The 23,654-nt window shown below is 39.9% G+C and overlaps 1 protein-coding gene across 2 annotated transcripts in view; it reads left to right on the forward strand.

The window, feature by feature from the left end:
* LOC126418856 (UDP-glycosyltransferase UGT5-like) overlaps window positions 1-23,654 on the forward strand; it is an 85,610-nt gene that overhangs the window by 26,405 nt on the left and 35,551 nt on the right. Inside the window, exons 1-2 of one of the 2 annotated variants that reach the window (XM_050085845.1) lie at window positions 3,454-3,661; window positions 16,762-17,011. In XM_050085845.1, the coding sequence (XP_049941802.1) occupies window positions 16,762-17,011 (250 nt within the window). In that variant the 5' untranslated portion in view covers window positions 3,454-3,661. Of the gene's footprint in view, window positions 1-3,453; window positions 3,662-16,761; window positions 17,012-23,654 lie in introns of those variants that run through there. The other variant, XM_050085844.1, reaches the window with a different exon arrangement.

The raw sequence follows: 23,654 nt of genomic DNA on the forward strand, positions 1-23,654 counted from the left end.
GGACATCAAAAGCAGACTAGCACTGCCAAAAACGACTTTCCTGGGCAAGAGAAGTCTACTAATATGAAACACAGGCCTTAATTTGAAGAAGAAATTTCCGAGAATGTACGTGTGGAGAGCAGCATTGTATGGTAGTGAAGCATGGTCCGTGGGAAAACCGGAACAGAAGAGAATCGAAACATCTGATATGTGGTGCTACAGACGAATGTAGAAAATTAGGTGTACTGATAAGGTAAGGAATGAGGAGGTTCTGTGCAGAATCGGACAAGACAGAAGTATATGGAAAATACTGACAAGAAGAAGGGACTTAATGACAGAACATTTGTTACGACATCAGGGAATAACTTCCATGGTACTTGAGGGAACTCTAGAGGGTAAAATCTGCAGAGGAAGATAGAGATTGGAACACATCAAGCAAATGACTTAGGACATAGGTTGCAAATGCTACTCTGAGATGAAGAGGTTGGCACAGTCAGAAGCCTGATGGCTCAAAAAAAAAAAAAAAAAAAAAAAAAAAAAAAAAAAAAAAAAAAAAAAAAAAAAAGGCGGGGGGGGGGGGGGGGGGGGGGGAAAGCAGATGCCAGGATCAGAAGAATCTTAAAGGAATGTAGCTCGTCTACGAAAGATGTGGTGTTCAGAAAATTTATTCGACTTGTTCTTGTGTATTCTCCATCAGTCTGGGAGCCTTTATAAGGTTTGATTATTGGGAGAGAGAGAGAGAGAGAGAGAGAGAAAGAGAGAGAGAGAGAGACAAAGAGAGCACGTCGAACGAACAGCGGCGCTTTTTGTCATTAATAGTTTAGTAAGTGCGAGAACGTTACGAATATGCTCAACAATCTGTGCTGCGAAGTTGTGTATCATGGAAAGGTTCACTGTTATAGCTATGAGGTCATACGTGGGGCTTTTCAGAGCAAGCTTCTTCCGTTGTAGAATTTATTTTATTCTATATTCTTCATAACTAGACTCTAAGACGAAAAAAAAGAAAACCATGCACCACGAAAGAATTATCCAAATGGGATGGAAATCGGTAGATATGCGGTACATGTACGAGGGTGAGTCAAGTGAAAACCTTAAATTTGTAATAACAAATCGAAATTTCGCGCCGTTATCCTGTAAGTTGGTAAGCGTGCTACAAACAGCGTACAGAATGGCCTGTAGGTGGCAGCATAGTGCAGATCCACACATACCGTCGCAGTATCAGTATAAAGATGGCCGCCCCACTTGCGACTTGCACCAGGGAAGAACAGCGTTCTGTTATTCGATTTTTGCGTAGTGAAGGTGTGAAACCTATTGAAATTCGTCGACGAATGAAGGTTCAGTACGGTGATCCATGTTTGTCACAGCAGCAAGTCTACGAATGGAGTAGGAAGTTCGCAAATTGAGTGACTTCAGTGGAAGATGCTCCTCGTCCAGGTCAGGCATAACGAGTTGTGACTCCACAGAACATTGCAGCAGTTGAAGCCATAGTGAAGGAAAACCGCCGAGTGACACTGAATGACATTGCAGCATGTTTACAGATTAGTCATGGGTCAGCACACCACATTGTGCATGATGTGTTCCAGTTTCACAAAATGTCTGCAAGATGGGTGCCACGGCAGCTGACTCCTGAAATGAGAGAACGACATGTGGATGTTTGTGAAGAACTTCTTCGGCGCTTTGATCAAGAAGGTGATGGCTTCCTTGCAAGAATCGTTATTGGGGACGAAACCTGGGTTCACTTCCACCAACCGGAAACGAAGAGAGCGAGCAAGGAATAGCGCCATTCCTCATTACTAAAACCAAAGAGGTTCCGAACAGAACCATCAGCAGGAAAGGCTATGCTGACTCTCTTCTGGGACGAAAAAGGCGTCATTTTGGAACATTATATGCCTAGAGGGAACGCTGTCACCAGTGCATCATACACAGATTTCCTAAAAAGTCATCTGCGGCCTGCAATCAAATCAAAGCGACGTGGATTGCTGTCAGCAGGTGTCCTTTTGCAACATGACAATGCAACGCCCCACACTGCCCGTACAACAGTTGCAACAATCACAGACCTGCATTTTGAGTGTCTTCCTCGTCCACCATACTCACCAGACGTTGCCCCAAGTGATTTACATATGTTTGGACCACTCAAAGACGCAATGGGATGAAAGAAGGTCCGTTCTGATGAAGATGTACGCCACGCGGTGCACGAGTGGTTGCACGGACTACCAAAAGACTTTTTTTTCTAAAGGAATTTATGCACTTTGTAAGCGCTGGAGGACTTGGCATTGAGCGTGGGGGTGTTCCACAAATATAGAAAGTCAGTGACTCGTGGTTCACCTCTGGCCGTTATACAAGAAGTTGCTCGGCTTTTATTGATAGAGTTGTTGAATGTCCTCCTATGGCATATCGTGCTAAATTCTGTCCGAATGGCTCGTTAGATCGTTAAAATGCAGAGCTGGTTGGCGGACCTCGACCATAATGATCTAAACTTTCCAAATTAGGGAGAGATCTGGCGACCTTGCTGGCCAAGGTAGGTGTTGGCAAGCATAAAGGCAAACAGACTAAATTCTTGGAGCGGGAATTATCTTGATGGACAGTATGGCCAGGATTGCTTGCGTGAATGGCAACGAAATGGGGTGTAGAGTATTATCGATGTACCGCTGCTGTAAGGACGCTGTGGGCGGAAACCAAAGGGTTCATGCTATGAAAAAAAATGGCAACCCAGACCATCATTCCTGGCTGTCGTGCCGTATGACGGACGACAATCAGGTTCGTGCCCCACAACAGGCCAGGGCGTGTCTACACACGTCTTCAGCCTGGAATCTAACTTACTGAAGTAGAATTTGCTTCAGTGATGAATCCCGCTTCGGCCTGAGTCCCGATCACCAGCGAAGACGTGTCTGGAGATGTGCCGGATATGGTTTGGCTACCAACCTGACTGTCTCCCGGCATACAGGCCGACAACCAGGTCATAGCAGGACCTCTTTGGTTGTCATCTGTAGTACAATTACAGCACAGCGGTACGTAGACAATATTCTACGCCCGGTTTTCTTACCTTTCGTGGCAAGCCATCCTGGGCTTATATTTCAGCAAGATAATGCCCTCCCGCACGTGGTGTAAGTTGTCTTCTTTCTTTCCAAACCCTACCGTGGCCAGCAACATGGCCGAATCTTTCCCCAGTTGAGCACGTGTAACACTTTCATGCCGATGTGCTCTTTGACCATTTATTGCTGTATAAATACTTGCTTTTATCTTTATGTAAATTTATATGTACACGATGTATGAATTAATTTGTTTTATTTTGCTGTATAATCAGTTATGTATATTATGTAAATATCGGTGAGGGAATGTTAGGGAAACGTTAGGTTTTGTCAACGAATAAGTATCGGAGTAGCGGCATCTCTGGACGCGAGAGGATGTTACGTCAGAGCGCGCGCTACACAGAGAGAGAACTCTGGTGTGAGACTTGGTGAAGTGCGGACGCATGGATGGCGTGCACTGTACTGGAGGAGTGATTGTTTAGCGGCACGTGGCAAGCGATGAGCGTGGGCGGCGGAAATATTGGCTGCAACAACATCAAGGACCCGTCACGCCAATATCATTGCCAATAACTCCCGTGCTCGCTAATTATCGTGGAAAGGAGCCAGCACCCGAATCGTCGTAAGCAACTGCGTTACCGCGAGACTGGACTGAAGTAAGATTGCTGCATCACAGCTTATTGTCAACTAGTTTTCTAACGGCGTTACTCAGCTTTGTGGTGTTTTGTGAGTGAATAATCACCATAGTTTACTCAAAACTACTTACCCGTGATTCTCCTAAAATCATACACCAAGTAGGTGTCCTATTGTTACAATAATCCGAGTACTGTTTATGAAAAATGAAAATTGCAGGGCCAGTTAATTTTGCTTATGAACTAAATGATTCAGTTAGATTAAAGATTTGAACTTAAAGCATTCAGTAATTTCAGTCTCACTAACTTTAAATTTGAACTTTAATCTGAGGCGATCTAATTGTTGCAAATAGTAAATCAACTAATCAAATTAAAATGATTCCTGGCACTGTGAACAAAAGCACTAACTAGAATTAATGAGTGAGTGCAAATATCAATGATTATGTAATTTGTTGTTAGTAAAGTTCTGGTTCACATTTTGACTTACAGTCGTGCTAAAGTATAATAATTACCTTTCGATACAGTAATCATCAATTTCTACTTCCCTGTTCAGAAGTCAATAGAGTTTCTTTTAATTATTTTTTGCCATTTTCCAAAATTCATATGAAAATAATAGACGTTATTGTGAGGTAGCGCCATTGTCACTTACAACAGTAAGTAACCATTAATCTAATGAATGTTTTCCAAATTTCAGCTCTATTAGTTAATAATATTACGAGTGCAAACTAATTTCTTTCTCTCTTTATTACGCAAAGGTTTGAATTGTTTTTGCTAACGTGCGTGCAGCCCTCTGTTGCCGCGCGTGTTCGAGTAATTCTTGACATTGACTGTTCGGCTCATTATTTCACCTACCGAACAGAAATTTTGCCCAATTGGGCTGGCGACCGTATTTCTTTTAGCTATAGTTATTTCAGTAACCCTTGTTATTCTGTTCCGATCCACGTAGTACCCCTTCTCGCTGGCACAGTACGTGAATGATAGCACAAACTTTTTGAACAACCATACTAAATTTTACAGTAATTAAGTAGGCGAAATAAGTTGTCCTAGAAGGCATCTTGTTATTAACCTCCCCCTCATTTATCGACTTTATATTGAATCTTCGGAACGATAGCCTTTTCAAAATTTTATTCCAATTGCTTAGGCACATGCTTACACGGTCATATATTTCTAACATTGTCGATAGAAGGGAAGGAGGATGTTACACACGTTTGAGCATTATGGGCAGGCCCTGTAACCAACTCGGGATTTTGACAATGTAACGAGCCAATTGGACAGAAGTTTGCTCTATAACAATCAGGAGATCATACAACAACTCTGTCAGTCAGTGACAAGCCGAAAAACTGGTTGCTTAAGGATCAAGGGTAGACCAACACGTTATTGACTTGTTCAGATTGTGAAGCTCTTTCTTTTGAATAAATCGTCCAGTTTTTCTGAAAATATAATCATCTGTTTGTCTGTACATGCACATCACGTGGACCGATTTCCGTCCAGTTCGAACAATTCCTTAGCCGTGAGTCGTTCTTTTTTGAATTAGAATATACATATTCCATTGTATCTTTGCTAAATAATTGCTGTTTGACTCAGTGTCAACACGCTCTTCATTCTTCAAGGTGCAGAATTTGTTTTTTAGTTATTAAATACGTACTATTAACGTCTGTGAATTTCAGGCAGCTGATTTGGTTTCAGTCCAGCTTAATATACATCTTCCATTGTATCTTTGCTAAATAATTGCTGTTTGACTCAGTGTCAACACGCTCTTCATTCTTCAAGGTGCAGAATTTGTTTTTTAGTTATTAAATACGTTCTATTAACGTCTGTGAATTTCAGGCAGCTGATTTGGTTTCAGTCCAGCTTTGTAATCATCTTTACTCTGCATCTTATTAATTCATGCTAACTTGACTCACTACGACTATGAGATCATACAAATTTTTTATAGCTTGATAAGATATTTCATTGTATAAAATCAAATGGGCCGATGGACGTCATTTATAGTGTCCATCAAGTCGATTTACCATTTTTCTTCTGAAAGAATATTTTAAATATGAACTGGCTGTTTTCAGCAAATTCTTTTAATGTGCAGCCCTGACATTTCTGTCACCCCAGCCTGCGTTCCCAACTGGAAATTAATTTTTGATTTTGTACAAAGTTTCCTTTAAGATCGCTTATACCATACTGTAGTTGAATCTATTGTCCTTTATTAGTTTCTATAATTCTTTGTGTGGGACTTCTACGTCCTAATTTGAATGTGAGCTCGTTTCTGTAAAGTTCCGAACGATTTCTACGGAAAATCTTTTGTTTACCTGTCTGTGCTTCTATAAAATATATTTTATTATTTTAAGTGAATAAATTTACAATGAAGGCTACAACTGAATTTCCTCCCTGCTCTGTTCCTCTGTAGTAAAGCATTTGCCGTTATTTTGTACTCTTTTTGATCTACAATTTTTCTTGGCATTTCTGATATACCTGCTATATGTTATGCTATTTTCAGTTCCTTCCGATACAACTAACCTATCTTTTTAGCCTAAAGTCTGCAAGTTATTGCTCGTAAATAAAAATTATTTGAAGCATTTGGATTTATAGGAATTCATCGAATAGCAGGGTGTGAGCCTAGAAGCAGCTGGGTATTCTATATTGTCCAAAGTTGTTTCAGTACACTACTCCGAATGATCTTACACCTGGGCTAGAATATCTACGTGACAGCAACACGAACATATCGATAGGACCACCCCCACGCTGTAGTAGGCCGCCAATGCCTGAAGAGTTTGGCAAGACATGTAAACAGCGCTAAACCTCCAATCTCGGCAGTGCTATGCTCACAGCACTTTCAGCGCCGGTCTGAGTACTTCTGAGTCTTGAGGTGAAAGTATCAACATGACCAGATCGCATACAGATCTCACCAGCCCAGTTCTCAAGTCAGCCGCCAGTCGGTCTTTTTATCACTTGTGAAGTCTCTCTCTCTCTCTCTCTCTCTCTCTCTCTCTCTCTCTCTGGTTCTGGCAGCCAGTCTTTCAGTCGCACGTCCTTCAAACCAATTTTTAACATGGCAGAATCTTACAATTTTCTTCCTGGGTGCCGGTTCTCTTCACACGTTTGCTACTCTGTACTTGCCCACATTCTCATCTTTTGGTTTGTTGTGGGTTGCTAGGAGAAAGTACGGCCTGTCGAAACATTTATCGTGTTGTGTATACGCATCACTGCCGCAGAAAAGTGATGCAACCACAGTATTACCACCAAAACCGAAGTGTTGAAATTTGGCTGTCACGGTTGGAATTAATTTAGTGCTCAACCTCAGAGTCACTCCATTATAGCGGCGAAGCTCTGAGGAGTACTTGGAGGAATTGTAGGATGCTGGCAAGAGAAGTAACTCATCTGTCTCGTGGTACGATTTTACATGTTAAAATTGGTTGTGAAGCTACCCTGAGAAGCTATTTCGCTATGGGTAGCTCTAAAATGCGGCTTCGGATTCTCAGGCCCAAGACGTTGTGCCGCGATTGGTGCAGTAATTAAAGAATTCCTGCTTATCTATTACGTAAGCGGTATCAGCTGCCGCAGTTCTGCTGGAATTTTCTTGCTAAATCGGTAGGTCACGAAACACTACGCAATGTGCCACACTTTTCTGGCCAGATAATTCACGATAAGATAACAGTCTTGGCGCGTCAGCTGCGCCGCTGTCGGTGCAAACATACAAGCTGCGAACCTCACATTTTCCATAAGCAGTGACCAGCAAAGTACGTTCAATGAATTCTGATTGCTAAAATAATCAGGCACCGATGCGTCATGGTGTACAGTACTGCCCCAGTATTGCGACAGGATCTGCTACCCAATATTATATAAAGTAAGAGCAGCCATATGAACATCAGTAGCTTGAATATTACTAGCTCAGATGACAAACCAATACTATGCAAAGAAGGGAAAGCCGAAAAATGGAAGGGACACATAGAAATGTCGTACAAGGCAAATCAGTTTGTAGACATAATTATAGAAGGTGGACTTCTCTTACTCCAAGTAACAGAGCAGTTTTTTGCGATCCGGCCCATTGTGGAGGGGCGGCTCTTTCCAGCCAATATCCCAGTGGGCTGCGAGAGAGGCAGAGAGAACCAAATTGGGAACACTTCTTAGTGTTCACACGGTTTCGACGTTCGCCTGATAACCAACGGAAACCTCCCAAAACCTGTGATCTGAACTGAGGTACTGGAACTATCTTAATTTACTTTTGGGACAATGTTATCCACTGTGAATGGAAATTCACTACTCTTAATCTGAAAATGATCACAGACCTCTTCTTGTCTACAGCGATGAAAACATTATCCATCATCCCATACAAAAGTTAAAGTTCTATGTGCAGTATATTATCTATATATCCATATCCATACAAATTATAGAAATGTATGTAGGTATGTGTGAATGTATGTTTACAAGTTCCACATCTCCTCCTAAACCAGGGGACCAGTTTCAATCAAACGTGGTACACTTATCAATTACTGTCTGGAAAAAAATCACAGTGAGTGTGAGAACCATCCACCAATCAAAGGGGTGGGGGTGAAAAAGCACTGTAGACGAAGATGTGAAAATACCCACACCTTAGTCATCCAGCACTTGAGAACGAGAGCACTTTCAGACGTGCAGCAAATTTTACGCATAATTTCAAACTTTTACGAAACTTTTTCTCGCTGATGACACCCACAAAATGAAGGAAAGAAAACATTACATTTTTGCAGTTCATGTAATAAAACTGACATATGAAGCTGCTGCTAACTGTATTCATGGCAAATTTTACAGACAGTATTCATACATAACGCTGAATTTACCAGAAAATTTACATCGTTATATGACAGTTCATGGAACTCTTTCTTTCGCTTAAGCCATAGTCCCGCAGCGATCGCAGGGTCGGCGTGGTTACAACGGATTTGGCAGTGGGGATGGCCGGATGCCCTTCCTGCCGTCACACCTTAAACCCCCCCCCCCCACCCCAGGACGGAATCAGTGTACCTCCAACTGCCTGCGTCTAGTGTAAATCGTGAAATAGAGCGGACGTGTTTCAAATGTCTGTGATGCGTCGATGCGTGCAACTGAGGCGGAACGTGGGGACCAGCCCGGTATTCACTTAGCGGGATGTGGAAAACCGCCTAAAAACCACATCCAAGCTGGCCGGCACACCGGCCCTCGTTGTTAATCCGCCGGGCGGATTCGATCTGGGGCCAGCGCACCTACCCGAGTCCAGGAAGCAGCGCGTTAGTGCGCTCGGCTACCCTGGCAGGTTTAGTTCAGGGTATACGATGTCATAAACAACTACCGCATCTTGTAAGACGTATAAATTTATTACTTCTTTGTTACTGACTGTTCACAACTACTATTTTCCGCAGACAGTAACCGCATTTGCCGCTGAATGTACTGACAAGAACATATCATTGTATGACACATAGTTCAGGAGATGTGAAGTCAAATACTCTAGGAGCGAGAAAAAAGTACCACATCATGCATCACGTTTCAATTTATTACTTCTTTCCTGCTAGCTCTGTTCGTAAGACTCTTGCAGACAGTATCCACATATGCCGCTGAATGTGCCTACAAAATTATATATAACACATAGACGAGGACATACGACGTCATAAACTCTGAGATGCGTGAAGAACTTCCAAATCATGCATGACGTTTAAATTTATTATTTCTGTACTACTAGCTCTGTTCACAGCATACTTAGGGACAGTAGTCACATATTCCACTGAATGTACCTGGAAAATTCTGTAGTGTGGCATATATTTCTCGAGATTAGACGACATGAACATCGAGCTGCGTGAAAATGAAACTGCAGAGCGAAAATCCCTGGACATACAAGTGGAAAAAGTATACGAATACGCGTTAAATATGTTACATACGTGTGAAATGTATTTGGCATGTGAATATGGGAGCAAATCCATGGGAGAAAATGTCGTCCTAAACTGCAGGAATGATTTAATTCAAATTTGCTACAAACATGGAAAGAAATACTTTGGTGATAATAACCAACAGCCCCCTCTTGGGGTGAGACTGCTAAAGTGGACCGAGAAGAGGAGGGGAAGAGATCGACAGACGAGAGGGGGAAGGAGGAGACCGACAGAAATAGGGGGGAAGAGGAGGAGGAGGACGAGGACAAAGATAGGGTAGGAGGAAATGGACTGAGAGAGGGTAGATGAGGAGATGCACACAGAAAGATAAAGTGATGCACGGTAAGAGGGGGAGGAGGAGATGGACAAAGATAAGGGAGAGGAGACGTTGGACAGAAATTGGGGGAGGAGGAGACTGCCAGAGAGAGGGGTTGGAAGAGATGGAATCAGAGAGGGGAAGAGAAGATGCACAGAGGGGGAAGAAGGAGATGGACCGAGGGGGGAGAAGCAGGTTGACAGAGGGAGGGGGAGGAGGAGGAGGAGGAGAAAGACAGTGAGAGGGCAGGAGGAAATGTGCAGATAGTTGGGGAATGGAGGATGTGGACAGAGAGATGCGGTGATGAAGATGGACAGAGAAAGGGGGAAGAAGGAGATGGACTAATAGAAGATTGGAATAAATATATACCCCTGCAATGCTGGGTATTCAGCTGGTATTTATATACAAGATGATGTTTTCCACCATGTACAAATTATAGGGATTGATCGATGAGAGTATACAGAACAAGAAAGGTCTAATGAAATTACGTCGCCGGCCGTGGTGGCCGAGCGGTTATAGGCGCTTCAGTCTGGAACCGCGCGACCACTACGGTCGCAGGTTCGAATCCTGCCTCGGGCATGGATGTGTGTGATGTCTTTAGGTTAGTTAGGTTTAAGTAGTTCTAAGTTCTAGGGGACTGATGACCTCAGCTGTTAAGTCCCATAGTGCTCAGAGCCATTTTTGAAATTACGTCCGGAAATGCGTGGTCTCCATTCTAGAGACCATTTATTCCATCATACTTTGCTACAGAGACTGCGACCTAATACGCACTGTACCATACAGCCACAGTTACAGTGTCCATGTGCATGGAAACCATTTTCAACACACAATGTAATTTTGGCTGCATGGTACAGAGCGCATTAGACCGCAGTATCTTTAACAATATACTGTGGTGAGCTAGTGCTCTGTCAGATTCTTCTCGCAGTATTGTATACCGTATCTCATCTTTATCTACCTTTTCTTCCCATTTTCATAAAACGTAAACCTCAGCTGTGTAGAACGGGAAGATAAAGAAGATGGATCTTTCAGATACGACACTGCGATATTAATTTTGGTAATTTGACGGAGAACTGACAGACTTAATTCGAAACAGTGCCCCTATTGTAGACTACATTCCCTCGGACAACCCTGGGCTCAGTCAGATGCGGCAGAAATCCACCATCTGATGTGCAAGATATATGAGAGGGCCGAAGCACTGTGAGACTTCAAAAAGAATGTAATAAATACTCTTCAAAAAAAGGATGGTGCTGACAGAAGAGAATACTACTGAAGTATGTGTCAAATAAGTTAAGAATGCCAAATTATAAAAATTTTACACTACTGGCCATTAAAATTGCTACACCAAGAAGAAATGCAAATGATAAACAGGTATTCATTGGCCAAATATATTATACTAGAACTGACATGTGATTACATTTTCACGCAATTTGGGTGCATAGATCCTGAAAAATCAGTACCCAGAACAACCACCACTGGCCGTAATAACGGCCTTGATACACCTGGGCATTGAGTCAAACACAGCTGGGATGGCGTGTACAGGTACAGCTGCCCATGAAGCTTCAACACGATACCACAGTTCATCAAGACTAGTCACTGGTGTATTGCGACGAGCCAGTTGCTCGGCCACCATTGACCAGATGTTTTCAATTGGTGAGAGATCTGTAGAATGTGCTGGCCAGGGCAGCACTCGAACATTTTATGTATCCAGGACGGCCCGTACAGGACCTGCAACACGCGGTCATGCATTATCCTGCTGGAATGTAGGGTTTCGCAGGACTCGAATGAAGGGTAGAGCCACGGGTCGTAACACATCCGAAATGTAACGTCCACTGTTCAAAGTGCCATCAATGCGAACAAGAGGTGACCGAGACGTGTAACCAATGGCACCCCATACCATCATGCCGGGTGATACGCCACTATGGCGATGACGAATACAGGCTTCCAATGTGCGTTCACCGTGATGTTGCCAAACACGGATGCGACCATCATGATGCTGTAAACAGAATCTGGATTCATGGAAAAAAAAAAAAGTTTTGCCATTCGTGCACCCAGGTTCGTCGTTGAGTACACCATCGCAGGCACTCCTGTCTGTGATGCAGCGTCAAGGGTAACCACAGCCATGGTCTCCGAGCTGATAGTCCATGCTGCTGCAAACGCCGTCGAACTGTTCGTGCAGATGGTTGTTGTCTTGCAAACGTCCCCATCTGTTGACTCAGGGATCGAGACGTGGCTGCACGATCCGTTACAGCCATGCGGATAAGATGCCTGTCGTCTCGACTGCTAGTGATACGAGGGCGTTGGGATCCAATACGGCGTTCCGTATTACCCTCCTAAACCTGCCGATTCCATATTCTGCTAACAGTCATTGGATCTCGACCAACGCGAGCAGCAATGTCGCGATACGACAAACCGCAATCGCGATAGGCTACAATCCGACCTTTATCAAAGTCGGAAACGTGATGGTACGCATTTATCCCCCTTACACGACGCATCACAACAACGTTTCACCAGGCAACGCCGGTGAACTGCTGTTTGTGTATGAGAAATCGGTTGGAAACTTTCCTCATGGCAGCACGTTGTAGGTGTCGCCACCGGCGCCAACCTTGTGTGAATGCTCTGAAAAGCTAATCATTTGCATATCACAGCATCTTCTTCCTGCCGGTTAAATTTCGCGTCTGTAGCACGTCATCTTCGTGGTGTAGTAATTTTAATGACCAGTAGGGTATGTAAAGAAGAATCGAAGTATGTTAGGAGACCTTGAGGACGATCTCTCAGGGTTACAAAGAAGTATAGGATCACGTGGGTCAGTACTAATCCTAAAGATTTATGTCACCACGAACAACCGAAACATTTCCACTTCAGGATGTTGCTGCAGCGTATATGACGACCAGCGCGATCTGATGCGGGTACATAAGCACCGACTTGTAGGCAAGGCGTTAATGTGTCATTTGATTGAAAATTTTTTGATCACCCTTTACGGAAGATAGATTGAAGGAAGACATACACATACCAATAGCATTGTTAGATGTGGAGAAAGTTTGTGACAATTGCATGGGGGCTTAATTATATATTATTCAAATAATTTTAATTTTTTTTAGTAGCTGTCTGTCCGATTACGAAGTCTCGTAAACGGTTGGCCCTGACTAGTTTTAGTACGCAATCTGACTGCATAGAATAACAACAAAGAATGAAAGAAAACTTCCGTTAACACAGTTAATTAATTAAGTCCCCAGCAGCTATAAAACCAACGCAACAACAAAACACAAGTGTAACTGTTCTGTGTGTGGAAGTGTGATTCAACGTACACATCTGGCACGGTTCTTCTTCAATAAGACAAGAAATTTTATGTATCATTTATACTGAAGTAATTAAAAAAATATAAATACTATAATTGCGTAAGGAAACCAGAATTACACTCTAATACAAGAACACGAGCCAGATGCTTTGTTGACTGAACCTGTAATGACGCATTATTTAAGACACTGAAATAATGATAAAACATGGAATATTTTACCTTTATATATATTGATGAAAAGCACTCTGATCATTACAATATCTCCATTAGAACAACATCTGCTGTCTATCCCATCAAACAGCTGCATAAAACATGGAACAAGCACTCTCCACTACGACTTCTCGACAAGAACTTTGCACTACGACATCTCAGCAAGCACTCACTACTACGAGTTCACGACAAGCACTGCCAGTGGAGGCGGCGGAATAGTACTCTTTGGCGCAATCTCTGGCGTTGTGGCTCAGTGTAGCCACCTTTCACAATGTTAACTGGAATACACCCTTTGAAATTCTGCGGTGTCTTCAGAAGCTGGTTTTTTAGAAGATTAACAAACAATAAAGGGCGAAAAAATTAATAGTGATTAATAATGCGGAAACAGTTAGTGGGTAGTGGGAGGTGGATTTCATAGAAATGCAAAGAAAAGTCTGCGCTCATTTTGGGAATCTAGGCTCAGTCTGTCACAGGCTAGGACAGATGAAAGTAAAGTCGTATGGCCGAATAGTTGGAAGATACCGCGGGGAGTTCCAAGCGCCTAATTGGAAACGTTTTTCCTACCCTTCGCGCTGCAGGTACACTTCTTTCGCAAGTGTGACCGTTGAATGTAGATGACAGTAATGTGTGTGTCGAATGTAGTGTCATGTTCGTGTTGGATACGAGAAGAGAAGGGAGAGGATGGATCCCGGTGCCGGCACATAACGTACTCCTCCCGAACTGTTTCAAGAGGGCCTCCGAGGCTAACGTCTTTTCCGACGGACGGATCACCATCTAGTAAATCCAGGACAATGGCGCGATGGTTGGTAATTAGGGACCTCTCCTGCTCCCTTCTACCGTAAAGGAAAAGGGAAAATTGTCAATTGCACGTGGCGTCCGTGATCGGTTATCCATCCAACTGCGGCCACGCCCGCAGGTGCTTAATTTCGGCTATCTGATGGCAACCTGCATATCCACCCCGGCACAGCAGGTGACTCCAGTAATTTTAACCAACATGTTATGGAGTAAAACGATCTCCCCTTAATGATCAACTAGGGAAGACAATCAAGATGGCATAATATGACATTCATTAAAGTGGCCATTTTCGACACGTTTTTCTAATTGAATAGAGTTGACTCCAAGACAGATGACCAAGCTGAAGAGAACGAAATTTCAAGGCTGGTTTGCGTGGAGGAACCCAGGGGAGAAAAAGCTGAGGGGTAAATCTGCTGATTTGTAAGAATTGTAGTGGCAGTCCTACCATCAAAATTACCTTGCATAGCGCCAGTAACGAGGCCAGATGAATCTGAAATCGTTGCCAAAGTACAAAATAGCGTCAGAAATCTAGGGGTTACGGTGGGAAAGAAAACGCAAATAATGTCAGAACAGTTACATTTTTCGTTGGCAAGAGGTTCTTCATTAAACAGTTCGTCCTACTAATGTTGACTGCAGAAAAGTAAGCTTTGATACAAACTACTGCATAATACAGTGGCCTCCTAGTAAAAAAGAAATGCTACTCGCGTAAACTGTGTGATTATTAATTGTAATGTCGTTTGTTTCTTTTCATTTATATGAAAATCACCTTGCCTTTCTGCAGATTCTTTTCGAATTAGTGATTCACAATTCTTACCTCATTTTGGGATCATGTGGTAATTCAGCAACTTGATAAATACTCTATCTGACGAAGTTCTAATTCTATCAGACAACGAAGAAACATGTGGTCTCACTATCAGTCTGTGATAACGATGTATTTGTCACTGAGTCTTCTGATATTGGATGATATTAATCTGTCACATCTCGTCTAGAGGAAATAACTCTAATCTGTGTTAAGCTCCTCAAGTAATGGAACAGTATCAATACGGTGGTTTTTTTAAACCACGTACTATGGCAGAGTATGATTGTTTTCAGTGGAAGGAGTAAGGAAATTTTGGGCCGTGTGAGTGTTTACGTATTGTTCCATGTGTATAAAACAGAGGTTTAATGACCTGCTCTATATGTGCAGCGTATGGAAGAGAGCATATAGTCAGGGCCGTAGGTAATAAGTGCAGGGGTACTTGGAAAGTATTCCGAAATTAATAATATTTTGTAATGTCGTTTGTGGTACTCTGTGAAGTAAAATCTGAGTTTTTGATGTCGAGAACCCTGTGCTAACTTGGGGAGGACCGAAAAACCTCGTCATTTTCGGTCTTCTTTTCATATTTAACTTGTAAGTTATAAATCACGCGTTTTTACTGAATTGAAGAGCATTAAATTTCCTGCTTATATCACTGGTCAAAAATATTTTTGACCCACTGTTTACCGACGTACGATGGTTCAAAAATGCAATAAATTTCTCTAGTTACCTAGAATAAAAGCAGAAGGCAGGTTTTTGCCTTGTAACTTTTTTTTTTTTTTTTTTTTTTTTTTTTTTTTTTTTTTCAGGTAAGTATTTCTGCAGCTGTTCGATGTGGATGTTCGCTGGTGACTTCTTATTTGAGTGGCATTACGACACGTTTTTCTTAAGCTTTCTGCTCTTAGATATTTTTCGTGGTGATACTGAGCTTATATGCTACCTTCAGTAGCGTTAGAGCAATGTTTCATATGCGAAAAAAGTTTTGACAGAACGTGAAGTGGCTGTAGTTAAAAAGAGAGGAGTGGCTATTTTTCCTCCAGTGTTCAGCGCAAAAAGCCTGAACATCAATGGTTGCTTGTAGGAAAAAAATTACAACAAGGAACTTATTTTCGCCTCATTACGTTGTGAACGATACACTGTTACAACTGCCCCCAACCCAACCCGCTCAGGTAAGCCATCGTTATCATTTGATCTCAACAACAAAATCTTATAATGCGAGGAATAGGATACTGAAGAGTACAGACGAAAACAGACCAAGTTACCCCAGTCAGGTAAGGCGCAATCCCGCGTTTAGAGTAACGCTCCCAGAGGTAGCAAGCACGATTCTGTTATACGTAATACTGCGAGGCAATTTAATTGCAGTTTCCCTTGTTTTTTAGCTCAGACGCTAACCACATTTACAACCTGTGTAAAAAAGAATTTCCATTCATATACCCGTCAAAACGATATGGTATGAACAGTAATCGTGATTCCATCCCAGACAGCATTGCAACATGAGACGGATTTCTTTAAAACTCTTGCACATAACATGGGTTTTCCTGGACAGGAAAATGACATTTCTATTGTGTGAAAGGCGATATATCGCATGTTCAGCAGAAAATTAGGAAATTGCGTCAACAGAGCACAGCAAGCTCCAGTTGTTTGTTCAATGTTGTGAGATTATACATTTGTGATCTTCGGTCTAAATCCTTTAATTTTCATGTGTTTTCTTCAGCTTCAAACCAAAGATACCAGTAAAACAATTATTTAGTTCCCCAATTGTACGAACTCGGTATGAGTACGAGGACTTATAGGATATCCTGCACATGTTTAGTACTGAGAAAATGAAATGCCCATGTTTTGTTGCAGATGAAAGGCTGTTGGCATTTGACTTTGGTGGTGTCCACGGTGTGTACCTTATTTGCTGGCCATGTGGACACAGCAAACATGTTGGCTCTTTTCCCCTTGCCAGCCAGGAGCCACTGGTTTTCACTCAAACCGCTCATTACTGGACTGTCGCAACGAGGCCACAACATCACATTGCTGATTAATGAAATGGAGAAAGATATACCTGAGAACTGGGATGTCATAAGAATTCCAGTGATTTTTCCGGATTTCCGTAAGTAATTTTCTGTAGTTTCTTGTGTCTCAAGGTTTTTAGCACTATTATATCAAAGATTTTTTGCAACCCAATGATATAAACAGAATGTACAATGTTTTTGATGCATTTAGCTGTCCTCTCTACATACCGTGTTTCAGATAATGTCTTAGAAAAGACTTATTGGTATCACTGTTAGTCATTAGAGAGTCTGAAAATCAGTTTTTTGACGTTTACAATTTATAAGTTCTCATAATTTTTCCCAGCGTTTCGGAGAAGCAGGATGGAAAATGTATGCTTTCTACATAGTGTGAAAATGTGACATTCTACTTATATAGAATAAGTTAATAGTAGAAGTCAGAATCAACAAAGTGTAATTCAGGATTTCTCCAAAATATTGCATTTCTGTTGCTTTCAAAGTGACTCATAAATATGCGTCATAAATAAGAATAGTAACATCGACAATATGGAGGTAACATACATGACACTTCTTATTTAATGCTAAATATAAGTGAGAAAAACATATAAGGAGCTTTTCTAAAACTCTTTCGGCTGGTTCATTTTTCCTGTTTTCTTTTCTACTGCCTTTTACCATCTTATGTGTTTTATTTTATAACTTCATAAAATCTGATATTTCTTGATTTTCTCTTTATACTAATACAGTTTCTTGCTTCGTTAAACCAATGTCCTCCAGATTATTGAGTTCGTTCGAGGCCTCTTAAATTTTAGTATTTAATGTATATTTCTTTTCTTTCTGTCTATTATGAATGTTTCTTTGGACATACCCATTTTTCTTAACATTATCTGTAACGTTCCTTATGTATTTTATACTTTTGTGATATTTCCAAATGTCTTCGTTTAGCTGTTGTTCTGTGAAATAGTATCTTGTGCATGATTTTTTTAATGATTTTTTCGTTTATATTTACCAATTCAAGATTTAGTGTTTATGCTACACATGTAGAATTTGGTCATATTGATGCTATAATTAATATTGTTGAAGTTGTGATGTTTCTGGAAATGTATTCATAATTTTTATGTTTATTTATTTTCTCATATATATTTCCCACATCAGACAAAGCTACTTGGTAATTCAGTGAGTCTTTATATAACTGCCATGTGCTCATAAAAGCTTTAGGAAACATATAAACCTAAAAATAAAGGAATGTCAAAGATAATGTTGACCAAAGTATATAGTGCTAAAAACAAAAAGTTCTAAATTATTATGAGAAATTACTGTATAGAATGACAAGTGTGTGCCACAGGGATGCCTTCAACTTAAATTAGACAACATTCAAGTCAATTGAAAACTGAACTTACTAAATAGTGCTAAACATTAATAGCTTCAAATAAAAAACCTTCATAATCAATCACTAAATTTTCCATGAACAACAAATTAGCAAATCTAACAACAGTCTGCACATAGGATCTATGATGATAATCTGAAGTCTAAGATTTTTATCTCAGAATGTATGCAAGTCTCTGGAATATCACATTACCAGAAATTCTTATAATTAATTGCTGGTTATTATGTGGTTTTATTGTCTTAACAGTTTACACAGTCAGACAAGTAGCCATCAAAAATATTGTTGCATCTAAGTGTATTTATATGTTGTACATTCGCTAATCTTGCTCTGAAGCATTCTTTTATATTACTTTTGAGGTATGTTTGTTTATTGTTCGTCTTTTGTACATTTTCACGTATTTTCCAGGTGTTGGATATTTATTGTTAGTCTTAAACTCTGTTTTTTCATCAGTGATTTTTTAGTATTCCTTTGTTAGATTATAATATCAGTTCGATTTTTGTGTTTTGTGGATTTTATCCATTGGAAATCCTAAACCATCTTCAAATACTGAACACTCAATACTGAAATTACTTGGTTTTCAGCTGATTTATATTCCACCCCTGCTGTTCAGTGCTGTGAATTCCTTCCTTTATTCGCAGATCACATATTCAGTTAATGGTTGTCTTAACTCAAATGCATATGATTCTTGTACAACTGATTTTACTTTAGACCTTGTGTATGTTTCTTGTAAGGGTTTCCATGTTTCCCCTCTCTCCCAAATTCATTTAGCATGTTCAATAAGGTCAATCTGTCAGCAGAATTTTAAACATTTTTAAAAGTTATAAACAGCAGCACCATTCTAGAGCTGTTTTGCTCTTTGAGCCACTATAAGTTTCAGATTGTTGATTTGTTTTGTACAAGATCTACCTTTTCTTATTCCTGCTTGATATTCTTCTGATGTAGTAACCAAGCTTCCTTCAATAACTTGCAAAAAGTAATGTATGTTTTGGAAATAAGAGAATATCCCCATATTTATTGACATCTGTTTTGTCACATTTATGATGTCATAGATGGGTCAGCACGATTTTCACTCATTCTGTATTTCTTTCCGGAATTTATTTACCAGTATATTCAGGCAAAATTACTTATTTTACTACTAAATTTTAAAAATATCAGCTGTTGTGTTATTTGCTATTGAAATTCTTTACAGAGTCTAAATTACTCATATTCCATATTCATTTAGAAGCCTATTTGTTTATCAAATTATTTATATTTATGAAATATTTCTTTAAGTTCATCATCACTTATCAAATTATGGAAAAACGTAGCTAAAACATGGCACCGATGACACATTATTCTTTCATAAATGACCTTGAGGTTAAATTTACTCACAAATAATTGATGGTGATTCTTCCCATTCCTTTTATTAAGTTCTATTCAATCAAATCTCATTTATCTATTATCTTATTGTGCTATGACATACATTTTCCTAATGTTTCTGATTAAGATTTCCCTTTATGTTATTTCATTCCATAGTGATATTATTATTTGCAATAATCCTTCTTGTATTTAATTACAGTAGTGTGTTATCATATCATTCATCATTTTCTCTGGTATCACCATCGCCCCTACTACTGTATCACTTATTTATTTCAATTCTTCTGAGTTTTACAATTACAGTTTTTGCATACTTTTCAGAAATTTGTATTATCATCTTTAAGGTTTAACACGTTTTCCATTAGATTTTCGTCAGAAATCTTTCTTCTATAGTCAAAATGTTGATCACTTTCTACTTTCATCTCTTTTATACTTTTTGTTAATTATCCCTTTGGAATCCTATAATCTATTTAAAGGATGTTGTCAATCCTTACTTCAGAAACTTATTAATTCTGACCATATGCATATTTGTGCAGCTTTTTTTGCTAAGTACTTCATTACAGATAGCTGTGTAATCTGCAAATAATATACTGTCAATGTTGCAGTTCGCATTTCTGAAGGGTTCTGATATTAAGAAGGCTATGTACATTTACAATGAAAATATACTTAATTCATTAGACAAAAAATTGCACGCAACTGGTATATTTTGCGATCTGTCAAAGGCATTTGACTGTGCAAATCGCAGTATCCTTTTAAGTAAATTAGAATATTATGGTGTAACAGGAAACGCTGCAAAATTGTTCAAATCTTATGTCTCTGGCAGGAAACAAAAGGTGTTATAAGGAAAGAGATATGTATTATGCTATCAAGCATCATCCAACTAGGAACTAATGACATGTAGGGTCCCACACAGTTCCAACTTAGGGCCCTTACTTTTTCTTGTATATATAAATGACCTTTCATCAGTAACATTACCAGATGACAAGTTTGTTTTGTTTGCTGATGATACAAAACATTGCAACAAATAGCAAATCAAGTGTAGTCTTAGAAAGATCGGCTAATAAAATATTTGTGGACATTAATCACTGGTTCCTAGCCAATTCTTCGTCATTAAACTTTGAAATAACACACTACATGCAGTTCAAAACTTGTAAAGGGCGTCCCACGAGTATATGCTTGACATATGATGGCAAGCAGATAGAAGAAGTGGGCAGTGTTAAATTCTTGGGATTACAGCTTGATAATAAATTCAGCTGGGAGGAGCACACCACAGAACTGCTGAAGCATTTTAACAAATCTCTATTTGCAATGCGAATTGTGTCAGACATAGAGGATATAAAAATGAAAAAGCTGACATACTATGCTTACTTTCATTCCATAATGTCAAATGGGATTGTTTTTTGGAGTAATTCATCAAACCAAGCTAAAGTTTTCTGGGCACAAAAGCGCGCAATCAGCGTTATAAGTGGTGTGAACTCAAGAACATCCTGCAGAAGCCTGTTTAGGAAACTAAGGATACTAACTACTACTTCCCAGTATATTTATTCCTCAATGAAATTTGGCATTAAAAAATATCACTTTTTCAAACCAACAGCTGAATTCATGGAATCAATACTAGAAATAATAATAATTTTCACTAGGATTTAACATAACTTACTCTTGTACAAAAAGGTGGGCATTATTCAGGAACACACATTTTCAATAACATGCCAGCAGCCATAAAAAGCTTAACAACCAATGAAATTCAGTTTAAGAGAAACCTAAAGGATTTATTGGTGGCCAACTCCTTCTACTCCATTGATGAATTTCTCTGTAGAACTAACTGATTTGTGTATTCTAACTTCTGCACCATGTCAGTGCAGTAATGTGTTCATTGTAAATAAGTATTGTAGTAGTTCTATTATATTTTATTCCTTATAAATAAACACTTTTTTAATTTTAAAATCAGTTCATTAATGTGATCTTAGTAAATGAGTGTTTGTAAAATGATTCTTTCATACAGTGTTCATTAAAAAATGACGATCATTCCAATTGGGACCTGTGGAAAGTACATTAGCTTATTTGTTTAAGTTGTAAATATTTGTTATGTATTATTGTTTTCTGACATGCTGTACATCTCGGAGGACGTCCTCACTGTGGATAAATTGGAATGAAAGTAAATCTAATCTAATCTGATCTAAAAGGTTGCTATTGATATTATCTGCTCCATCATTAACAATATGAACAGCAAGGGTCTCAATACTGTTCCGTGGAGCACGCCTGAATTTACTTCTCTTCTGTCGATAAGTTTCCATCCAGGATAACACGTGGCGTCCTCTGTGTCAAGAAATCATTAACCCACTCGTAAATTTCGTTATATATTCCATATTATCGTACCTATCTGACTAACCTTTGGAGTAGTACTGAGTCATCTGCTTTTCAGATTTCATACACTTCAATGGTTGACATGGTGTACGTTATTTTGTTCGAAGTATCTCACTGTGTTTATGTTCTACGATTCCAAACAGATGGACGTTAGTTACGATGGATGGGTAGTTCGGTAGGTCACTTCTGCTGCAATTCTTGTAGACAGGTGTGATCTCTTCTTTCTTAGAACCACTGTTCACAGTTTTTTGTTTGAGCGACCTACGGAACATTGTGTTTAAAATGGGAGTTAACTGAGCTGAAAATTACAGATAGGACATGGCAGAAATTCCATCGATCTCTGGAACCTAGTTTAGTTTTCGAGATTTCAACTGTTACTCAACGCTACTGACACAAATTTCATTAATTCATTAGAATTAAACTGTGGCAGTAAAGGAGCATTTGAAAACGGATTTTAACAGTTCTGCTTTCCCTTTGATACCTTCCATTTCTGTTATTTTCTCACCCATGAGTGTCTGCACACTAACTTGTCAAGGACAGCATTTACATATGGTCAGACTTTTTGTAGGATCTGTGATTTTCCTACCCAGTCGTTGAAGACTTCACGCGTTCCACTTGAAGCAGCCAAACACGTTTCATTAGACATATCTCTTTCTATAATGTTATACACTTCGTTTTACAACTGCTGTGGAGTAAGTACTACTTCTATGTAATTTCTTTGTAGTGGGTGTATACAATGGAGGGTTCCTTCCATCATAAACAGTTCTGTACATTTTATTTTAAATAGCGATCAAACGCAGACGAAGTCCACATTTTTATAAGAAGGCAGAACACACGTCTCTCTGTCGAAAATATTTTTATAAAAACCACGACCGGTTTCACGCCAATTTAGGCGTATCCTCAGGTGGTCTAAACAGGGTATAGAAAGGAAGCATTTTACAACTTTTTCTCATTTTTACACTGGGTTAGTTAACGTTGTTAGATGGAGTAGAATAGTCCTGTACGTGACGTATTTACGTAAATTGTGTGTACAACATTATTTTATGCTGTCCCGAAGATTTTCCCTTTCCTTTACGTCATTGATAAATTAAAACCCGCTCGAAACTTTTGTCAAATTGATCAAAATTATAAGAAAGATGGTGTGCTTAAAACAAAATAAAGCGAGTATTTGGTGCGGAGAGAGTAAAATAGAACCGGCAAAGCGTACGAAAATGTACATAAGCACCAGTGAAAACGTACCATATTATAAGCTGTAAGAGATGTCTTGAGGAACACTCAACTACCTAGCACTACTCAATCAGCCATGAGAAAAACTGCATTGGCCGTGGTATCTGAAAACCCAGCGAGATTCCGATAGAGAAAGTGGAGCTAATGCACCGAACCGCGAAGGGGGAGGTGCTGTGCATAAAAATAAATTACAATGTAAATCATTCGTGAAATCTTCTCGGGAGATCAGCCGAGTAAAGGCGTCGTCTTCTCGCAACGTTTCGAAGGGTTTCGTACCCATCATCTTCAAGCGAAGTGTCGAGATGCTGCTGCTGCTCACATCTTTTACTTTCCCCTCTTTGGGGAAGTGTGTATGGGGGAGTTTGTAGCCTTTCGGCTTTTACTCCCCTGTGAACGTGTGTGTGTGATTTTTC

Source organism: Schistocerca serialis, chromosome 9 (genome assembly GCF_023864345.2).
Source record: "Schistocerca serialis cubense isolate TAMUIC-IGC-003099 chromosome 9, iqSchSeri2.2, whole genome shotgun sequence".
NCBI classification, from domain to species: domain Eukaryota; kingdom Metazoa; phylum Arthropoda; class Insecta; order Orthoptera; family Acrididae; genus Schistocerca; species Schistocerca serialis.